This window comes from Tachyglossus aculeatus, chromosome 8 (assembly GCF_015852505.1).
Source record: "Tachyglossus aculeatus isolate mTacAcu1 chromosome 8, mTacAcu1.pri, whole genome shotgun sequence".
NCBI lineage: Eukaryota > Metazoa > Chordata > Mammalia > Monotremata > Tachyglossidae > Tachyglossus > Tachyglossus aculeatus.
This window is the reverse complement of record NC_052073.1, coordinates 2,601,722-2,613,492: the sequence shown is the minus strand read 5'-3', so window position 1 is coordinate 2,613,492 and position 11,771 is coordinate 2,601,722. Positions and strand designations below refer to the sequence as shown.

Sequence of the window (11,771 nt, the reverse complement as noted above, 5' to 3'; positions counted from 1 at the left end):
TCGGTCCCTGGGCCGTGGGTTGCCCCGCCTCCGGCCTTCAGCAGGCCCATGGAGCCGGCCGGAGAGGAGGAGATGGGGGCCTGGGTGCGAATCCGGGTGGCCGTGCAGCCTGCCGAGGAGGAGGAGGAGGAGGAAGAAGAAGAAGAAGGATCCGGGGCTGCCACCCAAGAGGGCACCCGCTGTCATCTCAGTGCCAGCGAGGAAGAACCAGGCCGCAGCCACAGGTCGGCAGGGAGGGCCCGAAATAGGGCGCCGGGCCTCGCCCCTCTCCCCCTCCCGAGGGGCCTGCGGGGTTGGGGGGCACTCAGTCGTCTTTACTGAGCGCTCACTGTGTGCAGGGCACTGGACTAAGCGCTTGGGAAGGCCCAGTTGGCACCACATAAGAGACGGTCCCTCCCCACCAGCGGGCTCACAGGCTACAAGGGGAAGGGTCGCCCCCCTTTCCTCCCCGGGACTGTCGTGGATGGGTGGTCCGGGGGGGCCCGCCCACCGTTGGGTGATAATAATAATAATAATAATGCGGTTTGTTAAGCCCTTACTGTGTGCCAGGCACTGTGCTAAGCGCAGGGGTGGATGGCTACAATCAATCAATATCAATCGTATTAGTGAGCGCTTACTGTGTGCCAAGCGCTGGGGTGGATGGCTGCAATCAATCAATATCAATCGTGTTTAGTGAGCGCTTACTGTGTGCCAAGCGCTGGGGTGGATGGCTGCAATCAATATCAATCGTATTTAGTGAGCGCTTACTATGTGCCAAGCGCTGGGGTGGATGGCTACAATCAATCAATCAGTCGTATTTATTGAGCGCTTCCTGTGTGCCAGGCACTGTGCTAAGCGCTGGGGTGGATGGCTACAATCAGTCAATCAATCGGATTTAGTGAGCGCTTACCGTGTGCCAGGCACTGTGCCAAGCGCTGGGGTGGATGGCTACAATCAATCAATCAATCGTATTTCGTGAGCCCTTACTGTGTGCCAGGCACTGTGCTAAGCGCTGGGGTGGATGGCTACAATCAATCAATCGGATTTAGTGAGTGCTTACTGTGTGCCAGGCACTGTGCTAAGCGCTGGGGTGGATGGCTACAATCAATCAATCAATCGGATTTAGTGAGTGCTTACTGTGTGCCAGGCACTGTGCTAAGCGCTGGGGTGGATGGCTACAATCAATCAATCAATCGTATTTATTGAGCACTTCCTGTGTGCAGAGCACTGGACTAAGCGCTTGGGAAGTCCAAGTTGGCAACATATAGAGACGGTCCCTACCCAACAGTGGGCTCACAGTCTAGACGTCTACAAGCAAATCGGGTTGGATACAGTCCCTGTCCCAGCCGGGGCGCACAGTCTCCACCCCCATTTTACAGATGAGGTCCAGAGAAACGAAGTAATAATAATAATGATGGCGTTTGTTAAGCGCTTACTATGTGCCGAGCTCCGTTCCAAGCGCTGGGGTGGGATAGAAGGTCATCAGGTTGTCCCACAGTCTTCATCCCCATTTTACAGATGAGGGAACTGAGGCCCAGAGAAGTAAAGTGGCTTGCCCAAGGTCACCCAGCTGACAAGTGGCGGGGCCGGGATTAGAACCCACCACCTCTGACTCCCAAGCCCAGGCTCTTTCCACTAAGCCACAATGCTTCTCTAGATGTTGCCAACTTGGACTTCCCAAACGCTGCACACACTAAGCGCTCAATAAATACGATTGAATGAATGAATCAATCAATCATATTTATTGAGCGCTTAGTATGTGCAGAGCACTGTACTAAGCGCTTGGGAAGTCCAAGTTGGCAACACATAGAGACGGTCCCCACCCAACAGTGGGCTCACAGTCTAAAATGAAATGAATGAAAGTACCATCATCATTATTATTATTGTGGGCAGAGCAGCAGCGGGGCTCGTTGGAAAGAGCCCGGGTTTTGGAATCAGAGGTCATGGGTTCAAATCCCGGCTCCGCCAATTGTCAGCTGGGTGACTTTGGGCAAGTCACTTCACTTCTCCGGGCCTCAGTTCCCTCACCTGCAAAATGGGGATGAAGACTGTGAGCCCCACGGGGGACAACCTGATTACCGTGTAACCCCCCAGCGCTTAGAACAGTGCTTTGCACTGTGCTCTTTCCACTAAGCCACAATGCTTCTCGTGTGTGCCAGGCACTGTACTAAGCGCTGGGGTTGTTGGATACAAGCAAATCGGGTTGGATACAGTCCCTGTCCCACGTGGGGCTCACAGTCTCCATCCCCATTTTACAGATGAGGCCCAGAGAAGCGAAGTAATAATAATAATGATGGCATTTGTTAAGCGCTTACTATGTGCCGAGCACCGTTCCAAGCTCTGGGGTGGATACAGGGTCATCAGGTTGTCCCACGGTCTTCATCCCCATTTTACAGATGAGGGAACTGAGGCCCAGAGAAGTGAATTCTCTATATGTTGCCAACTTGCACTTCCCAAGCGCTTAGTACAGTGCTCTGCACACAGTAAGCGCTCAATAGATATCATCAATCGTATTTATTGAGCGCTTACTGTGTGCAGAGCACTGTACTAAGCGCTTGGGAAGTACAAATTGGCAACATATAGAGACAGTCCCTACTCAACAGTGGGCTCACAGTCTAAAAGGGGGAGACAGAGAACAAAACCAAACATACTAACAAAATAAAATAAATAGAATAGATATGTACAAGTAAAATAAATAAATAGAGTAATAATATGTACAAACATATATACATCTGTACAGGTGCTGTGGGGAAGGGAAGGAGGTAAGATGGGGGGATGGAGAGGGGGACGAGGGGGAGAGGAAGGAAGGGGCTTCCTTATGATTGATATGATTGAATGAATGAATGAATGAATGAAAGTGAAGTGGTTTGCCCAAGATCACACAGCTGACAAGTGGCGGGGCCGGGATTAGAACCCACGACCTGTTTGTACATATTTATTTACTCTATTTATTTATTTATTTTATTTGTACACATCTATTCTATTTCTTTTATTTTGTTAGTATGTTTGGTTTTGTTCCCTGTTTCCCCCTTTTAGACTGTGAGCCCACTGTTGGGTAGGGACTGTCTCTATATGTTGCCAATTTGTACTTCCCAAGCGCTTAGTACAGTGCTCTGCACATAGTAAGCGCTCAATAAATACGATTGATGATGATGACCTCTGACTCCCAAGCCCGGTCTCTTTCCACCCAGCCACACTGCTTCTCGTGTGTGCCAGGCACTGTACTAAGCGCTGGGGTGGTTGGATACCAGCAAATCGGGTTGGATACAGTCCCCGTCCCACGTGGGGCCCACAGTCTCCATCCCCATTTTACAGATGAGGCCCAGAGAAGTGAAGTGATTTGCCCAAGGTCCCACAGCAGACCTGTGGCCGAGCCGAGATTAGAACCCGTGACCTAGATTAGACTCCCAAGCCTGTGCTGTGACCCCTCGGCTATAATAATAATAATAATGATGGCATTTGTTAAGCGCTTACTATGTGTGAAGCACTGTTCTAAGTGCTGGGGGGATACAAGGTGATCAGGGTGTCCCACGTGGGGCTCACAGTCGTAATCCCCATTTTCCAGATGAGGGAACTGAGGCTCAGAGAAGTGAAGTGACTTGCCCAAGTCACACAGCTGACAAGTGGCGGAGCCGGGATTCGAACCCATGACCTCTGACTCCCAAGCCCGGGCTCTTTCCACTGAGCCACGCTGCTTCCCTATGCTGTTGATCTGGATGGGGCTTGTCTGTCACGCGTCCTGGGTTCTAATGCCGCCACCACCACGTCGGCTGTGTGACCTTGGGCAAGTCACTTCACCTCTCTGGGCCTCATCTGAAAATGGGAGATTGAGACTGTGAACCCCGCGTGGGACAGGGACTGTGTCCAGCCAGATTAGCTTGTATATATAAATATATGTATATATGTTTGTACGTATTTATTACTGTTTTATTTGTACATATTTATTCTATTCATTTTATTTTGTTAATATGTTTTGTTGTCTGTCTCCCCCTTCTAGACTGTGAGCCCACTGTTGGGTAGGGACAGTCTCTACGTGTTGCCAACTTGGACTTCCCAAGCGCTTAGTACAGTGCTCTGCACACAGTAAGCGCTCAATAAATACGATAGAATGAATGAATGAATGAGTGAATGAATGAATGAAGGTAGGGCATTCCGGGCTAGAGGCAGGATGTGGGCGAGAGGTTGGCGGCGAGATAGACGAGATTGAGGTAAGATAGACGAGAGACGAGATCGCGGTCAGACATGCCAAGCGCTTGGACAGTGTGATGTCTACAGTGGACAGACCATTTCTACCATCAGGGAAGCATTCATTCATTCAATCGTATTTATTGAGCGCTTACTGTGTGTGGAGCACTGGACTAAGCGCTTGGGAAGTACAAGTTGGCAACATATAGAGACGGTCCCTACCCAACAATGAGCTCACGGTCTAGAGGGGGGGACAGACCTTAATACAAATAGATAAAACAATCAATTAAAGATAGATACAGATAGATACGTATATGCTGTGAGGAGTCATTCATTCAATCGTATTTATTGAGTGCTTACTGTGTGCGGAGCACTGGACTAAGCGCTTGGGAAGTACAAGTTGGCAACATATAGAGACGGTCCCTACCCAACAACGAGCTCATGGTCTAGAGGGGGAGACAGACATTAATACAAATAGATAAAACAATCAATTACAGATAGATACAGATAGATACATATGTGCTGTGGGGAGTCATTCATTCAATCATATTTATTGAGCGCTTACTGTGTGTGGAGCACTGTACTAAGCGCTTGGGAAGTACAAGTTGGCAACATATAGAGACGGTCCCTACCCAACAACGAGCTCACGGTCTAGAGGGGGGACAGACATTAATACAAATAGATAAAACAATCAATTACAGATAGCTACAGATAGATACATATGTGCTGTGGGGAGTCATTCATTCAATCGTATTTATTGAGCGCTTACTGTGTGCAGAGCACTGGACTAAGTGCTTGGGAAATACAAGTTGGATACGCATAGAGACGGTCCCTACCCAACAACGAGCTCACGGTCTAGAGGGGGAGACAGACATTAATACAAACAGATAAAACAATCAATTACGGATAGCTGCAGATAGATACATATGTGCTGTGGGGAGTCATTCATTCAATCGTATTTATTGAGCGCTTACTGTGTGCAGAGCACTGGACTAAGTGCTTGGGAAATACAAGAGTCCAAGCCCGGAGATGACTCTGGTCCATATGTTGCCAGCTTGTACTTCCCAAGCGCTTAGTACAGTGCCGTGCGCACAGTAAGCACTTAATAAATACGATTGAATGAATGAATGGCCCAGGTGGCCGAGACCGGAGCTGGGGGTGGAGGGAGGCTGGGATCACCAGCCCGGATTGGGGGCCGGGGGTCCAACTGGGGAGGTTCTGCGGGGAGGGGGCCGGGGTCCCGTTTGGCCGAGAAGCTTCTTGTTCAGTCTTTGCTCTTGCCCAAAACCCATCAATGGTATTTGTTGAGCGCTTCCTGTGTACAGAGCGCTCGGAAAAGGACAACACAATGTAACAGACACCGAGATTCCCTTCCCGATGGAAATTGCTCCCTCAGCTGCTGTAACACTGGGCCTGGGGAGCCCGGCGAGACCCAGCATGGTGCATTCATTCATAGTAAGCGCTTAATAAATGCCATCGTTATTATATTTATTCATTCAATCATATTTATTGAGTGCTTACTGTGTGCAGAGCACTGTACTAAGCGCTTGGGAAGTACAAGTTGGCAACATATAAAGACGGTCCCTACCCAACAACGGGTTCGCAGTCTAGAAGGAAGCAGCATGGCTCAGTGGAAAGAGCACGGGCTTTGGAGCCAGAGGTCGTGGGTTCAAACTCCGGCTCCACCACGTGTCTGCTGTGTGACCTTGGGCAAGTCAATTAACTTCTCGGAGCCTCAGTTACCTCATCTGTAAAATGGGGATGATAACTGTGAGCCCCCTTGGGACAACCTGATCACCTTGTATCCCCCCCCCAGCACTTAGAACAGTGCTTTGCACATAGTAAGCGCTTAACAAATGCCATCATTATTATTATTTATTATTAGAAGGGGGAGACAGACAACAAAACGCGAAGCAGCGGAAAGAGCCCGGGTTTTGGAGTCAGAGTTCATGGGTTCATCATCATCATCATCAATCGTATTTATTGAGCGCTTACTGTGTGCAGAGCACTGGACTAAGCGCTTGGGAAGTCCAAGTTGGCAACATATAGAGACAGTCCCTACCCAACAGTGGGCTCACAGTCTAAAAGGTTCTAAAAGGGTTCAAATCCCGGCTCCGCCAACTGTCAGCCGGGTGACTTTGGGCCAGTCACTTCACTTCTCTGGGCCTCAGTTCCCTCATCTGGAAAATGGGGAGGAAGACTGTGAGCCCCCCGTGGGACCACCCGATCGCCTTGTCACCTCCCCAGCACTTAGAACAGTGCTTGGCACATAGTAAGCGCTTAATAAATGCCATCATTATTATTATTATTTATTCCCTGCCCACAGAGAGTTTATAGTCTAGATGGGAAACAGGCCCTGCGGCCTTCCCTCTCCTGGTCCCACTGCCCCGGGAACCCCCGTCCAGCCTCGGACCCCAGCGGGATCAGGGCCGGATTCTGTTTCAGCGGCGCGGCCACGAGCGGGGGAGAGAACGACGGGGACGATGCGGACCCCGCCTGGACGCCCCCAGAGCCCGAGCTCATCAGGAAGCTGGTGGACCAGATCGAATTTTACTTTTCGGACGAGAACCTGGAGAGAGACGCCTTCCTGCTGAAGCACGTCCGCAGGAACAAGAGGGGCTTCGTCAGCATCAAACTCCTCACGTCTTTCAAAAAGGTGCAGCTGCTGGAGTCCGGGGTCCAGGGGAAACTGAGGGTCGGGGATCATGGTGGGGGGGGGGGGGGCGGGAGCGTGGTGGGACGGGGGAGCAACCGGACCCCCGCGGCAGGGGAGCGGCCCAGTCCTGCTGGGGAGGGTGGGTTCGTGAGGCCGACCCTGTAGAGCTAATAATAATAATAATAATGGTATTTATTAAGCGCTCACTATGTGCAAAGCACTGTTCTAAGCGCTGGGGGGATACAAGGTAATCAGGTGGTCCCACAGGGGGCTCACAGTCTTAATCTCCATTTTACAGATGAGGTAACCGAGGCGCAGAGAAGTGACTTGCCCAAAGTCACCCAGCTGACAATTGGGATTTGAACCCCTGACCTCTGACTCCAAAGCCCGGGCTCTTTCCACTGAGCCACGCTGCTTCCCAGAGATCTCCCAACGATTGCTTTCAGCGCTTAGAACAGTGCTTTGCACATAGTAAGCGCTTAACAAACGCCATTATTATTATTATTATTACCGGCCCTGCTCCATGCCTACAAGGGAAAGGGGCCTCAGTCTAGCAGCAGCAGAAGCAGGGAGGATTTAGGTTAGACTTGGAGGGCCTTGGAACGGGAATCTCCCGGAATGCCCCTTCCTTCCCTGCAGCCCTTCCAAGGTTGGGGCAGAGTCTGCTTTGGGAATAATAGTAATGATGATGGTATTTGTCGAGCGCTTACCGTGGGGCCTGACGTTGTTCTGAGCGCTGGGGTAGATATGCATTCATTCATTCAGTCGTATTTATTGAGCGCTTACTGTGTGCAGAGCACTGTACTAAGCGCTTGGGAAGTACAAGTTGGCAACGTAGAGAGACGGTCCCTATCCAACAGCGGGCTCACAGTCTAGAAGTGGGAGAAAGAGAACAAAACCAAACCTATTCACAAAATAAAATAAATAGAGTAACAAGCTAATCAATCAATCAATCAATCAATCGTATTTATTGAGCGCTTACTGTGTGCAGAGCTCTGTACTAAGCGCTTGGGAAGTACAAGTTAATAATGATAATGATAATAATAATGATAGCATTTATTAAGCGCTTACTATGTGCAAAGCACTGTTCTAAGCGCCGGGGAGGTTACAAGGTGATCAGGTTGTCCCACGGGGGGCTCACAGTCTTAATATTATTATTATTATCCCCATTTTCCAGATGAGGGAACTGAGGTGCAGAGAAGTGACTTGCCCAAAGTCACCCAGCTGACAATTGGCGGAGCCGGGATTTGAACTCCTAACCTCTGACTCCAAAGCCCGGGCTCTTCTAATGATAGCATTTATTAAGCGCTATGCTAATCAGGTTGGACATAGTCCCTGTCCCACATGGGGCTCAGAGTCTTAATGCCCATTTTACAGATGAGGGAACTGAGGCTCAGAGAAGGTAAGTCCCATGCTCTATGCCCTAGGCCACGCTGCTTCTCAGGCCCAGGCAGAGGCAGGGGTCAGGCAGTATGCCTTACGCTTAGTACAGTGCTCAGCACACAGTAAGCGCTCAATAAATACGATTGAATGATTGAAATGGAGACAGGGCGGGAGGTGGACTCAGGAAAGGATTCATCCCCGTGTTCAGCTCCCCTTCCCGATGGAAACTGCTCCCTCGGCTGCTACTTCATTCATAGTAAGCGCTTAATAGATGCCATCATTATTATTATTATATTCATTCATTCAATCGTATTTATTGAGCACTTACTGTGTGCAGAGCACTGGACTAAGCGCTTGGGAAGTCCAAGTTGGCAACATCTAGAGACGGTCCCTACCCAACAGTGGGCTCACAGTCTAGATGGGGGAGACAGGCAACAAAACGCGAAGCAGCGTGGCTCAGTGGAAAGAGCCCGGGCTTTGGAGTCCGAGGTCAGGGGTTCAAATCCTGACTCTGACAATTGCCAGCTGTGTGACTTTGGTCAAGTCACTTCACTTCTCTGGGCCTCAGTGACCTCATCTGTAAAATGGGAATGAAGAGTGTGAGCCCCCCGTGGGACAACCTGATCACCTTGTAACCTCCCCAGCGCTTAGAACCGCGCTTTGTACACAGTAAGCACTTAATAAATGCTATCATTATTATTATTATTATTAAATCAAAACACGTAGACAGGTGTCAGAGTCGTTAGAGCTAGAGCACAGGCCTGGGAGTCGTAGGTCATGGGTTCTAATCCTGCCTCTGCCACTTGTCTGCTGTGGCCTTGGACAAGACACTTCACTTACCAGCGCTTTCGTCTATAAAATAGAGATGGAGACTGTGAACCCCACGGGGACAGGGATTGTGTCCAACCAAATTTGCTTGTGTCCACCCCCGGCGCTTAGTACAGTGCCCGGCACATAGTAAGCGCCGACCAAATACCACAGGTAGTATTAGCAGCGTGGCTCAGTGGAAAGAGCCCGGGCTTTGGAGTCAGAGGTCATGGGTTCAAATCGCAGCTCTGCCACATAATAATAATGATGGTATTTGTTAAGCACTTACTATGTGCAAAGCACTGTTCTAAGCGCTGGGGAGGTTACAAGGTGATCAGGTTGTCCCATGGCGGGGGGCTCACAGTTTCAATCCCCATTTTCCAGATGAGGTAACTGAGGCCCAGAGAAGCGAAGTGACTTGCCCAAAGTCGCCCAGCTGACAGTTGGTGGAGCCTGGATTTGAACCCATGACGTCCGACTCCAAAGCCCGGGCTCTTTCCACTGAGCCACGCTGCTTCTCGCCCAAGTCACACTGGTCAGCAGTGTGACTTCGGGACAGTCGCTTGCCTTCTCTGGGCCTCAGTGACCCCATCTGTAAAATGGGGATGAAGACTTTGAGCTCCACGCGGGACAACCTGATCACCTTGTAACCTCCACAGTGGTTACAAGGTGGTTATTACTCTATTTATTTATTTATTTATTTATTTTACTTGTACATTTCTATCCTACTTATTTTATTTTGTTGGTATGTTTGGTTCTGTTCTCTGTCTCCCCCTTTTAGACTGTGAGCCCACTGTTGGGTAGGGACTGTATGTGTTGCCAATTTGTACTTCCCAAGCGCTTAGTACAGTGCTCTGCACATAGTAAGCGCTCAATAAATACGATTGATTGATTGATTGATTGATTGGAACAGTGCTTGGCACAGAGTAAGTGCTTAATAAAAGTTATTATTATTATTGTTAAGTGCTCCGCACACAGTAAGCGCTCAATAAATACGACTGAATGAATGAATGGTAAGTGGATATAGGGTGTGAGGAGGATTCTGGGTTCAGTGCCGGTACCCAGTGGAGATGGCTCTCTCTGGGGCCGTTAATTCGGGGCATGGGGAGGCCCTGCCCGTCTGTGCCAGGCTCTTCCCTGCCCACTGGGTGAGACGGGGGCACGGGCGCGTGCCCCGGAGCAGCCCCCCGACCCCTGCCCGTCTTGCCCGCAGGTGAAGCACCTGACCCGGGACTGGCGCGCCACGGCCCACGCCCTGCACCACTCGGCCGCGCTGGAGCTGGACGCGGACGGGCGCAAGGTCCGCCGCCGGGCACCGGTGCCCGCCTTCCCCGCGGAGCACCTCCCGGGGAAGCTGCTGCTGGCCCACCACCTGCACCGACTCCCCGGGCCCGCGGAGGACGGGGCGAGGCGGGAGTGGCTCCTGGCCCACCTGCTCGGCCTCTTCGGCGCCTTCGGCCCCATCGCGGCCGTGAGGCTGCTGCGGCCCGGGGAGGAGCCGCCCCCCGACCTCAGGCGCCTCGGCGGCCGCTACGACGGGGTGAGCGACACCGAGTGCGCCCTCGTGGAGTTCGAGGAGGAGCACGCGGCCGCCCGCGCCCACGAGGCCCTGGGCTCCGCAGGCCCCGGGGTGCGGGTGGTGCTGATCGGCACGAAGCCCCCCAAGAAGAAGAAGAAGAAGGAGCCCAAGCCCCAGCACGGGGACCCCGGCCCGCACGGGCCTTCGCGCCCCAAGTCGCTCAACCGGCGCCTGGAGGCCCTGCAGTCCGGCGGCGACGAGTCCTCGGCCAACAGCTCGTCCGAGCCGGACAGCAACCCCGCCTCGCCCCGGGCGGCTCGCCACGCCCGCGGACCCCTGCGGCTCGGCGCCCCCAAGTCCCCCCTGGCCGAGGCCGCCGCCGCCGGACGCCTGTGCCCCGAGCCCCCGCCGGGCACCGACTACTCGTCCGACAGCAGCATCACCCCGTCCGGCAGCCCCTGGGTCCGCCGCCGCCGCCAGGCCCGGGCCGACGCGCGGGAGCCGAGCCCCGGGGCCAGTCCCCTGCTCCCGCGCCGCCCGCCGCCCAGCGACGGATGTCCGGTCGGGGTCCTGCGCCTCCCCCGGGGTCCCGACGGCTCCAGGGGCTTCCGCGACAGGCCGGAGCCAAGGGGGACGATGCCCGCACCCGGCTCCGGCCCCAGGCCTTTTGAGAACTAACCCCCCCCCCGGGTCTCGGGATAAGCGGAGCATCGTGGCGTAGTGGAAAAAGCACGGGATTGGGAGTCGGGGGACCTGGGTTCTCATCCCGGCTCCGCCGCTTGTCTTCCGTGTGACCTTGAGCGAGCCACTTAACCTCCCCGTGCCTCCGCTCCCTCATCTGTAAAATGGGGATTAATAATAACGATGAGGCGCTGGGGTGGAAATCGGGTTGGACGCAGTCCCTGTCCCGTGTGGGGACAGTTTCAATCCCCATTTTACAGATGAGGGAAGCTAAGCGCTTAGTACAGTGCTCTGCACATAGTAAGCGCTCAATAAATACGATTGATGATGATGAGGAGGCCCAGAGAAGTGAAGTGACGTGCCCAAGGTCACAAAGCAGACAAGTGGCGGAGCCAGGATTAGAACCCACGACCTTCTGACTCCCAAGCTCTATCCACTACGCCATGATTAAGACTGTGAGCCCCACGCGGGACAACCTGATTACCTTGCATCTACCCCGGTGCTTGGCACATATGAGCATTTAACAAATACCATTATTATCATTATTATTACTATTAATAA

At 52.4% G+C, this 11,771-nt stretch overlaps 1 protein-coding gene across 1 annotated transcript; it reads left to right on the top strand.

Moving 5' to 3' along the window:
- LARP6 (La ribonucleoprotein 6, translational regulator) lies at positions 1–11,258 on the top strand. Its single transcript, XM_038750442.1, has 3 exons — positions 1–224; positions 6,610–6,820; positions 10,224–11,258. The coding sequence occupies exons 1-3, from the start codon at positions 49–51 to the stop codon at positions 11,205–11,207; spliced, it is 1,371 nt and encodes a 456-aa protein (XP_038606370.1). The 5' UTR covers positions 1–48; the 3' UTR covers positions 11,208–11,258.
- The last annotated feature ends 513 nt before the right edge of the window (positions 11,259–11,771 follow it).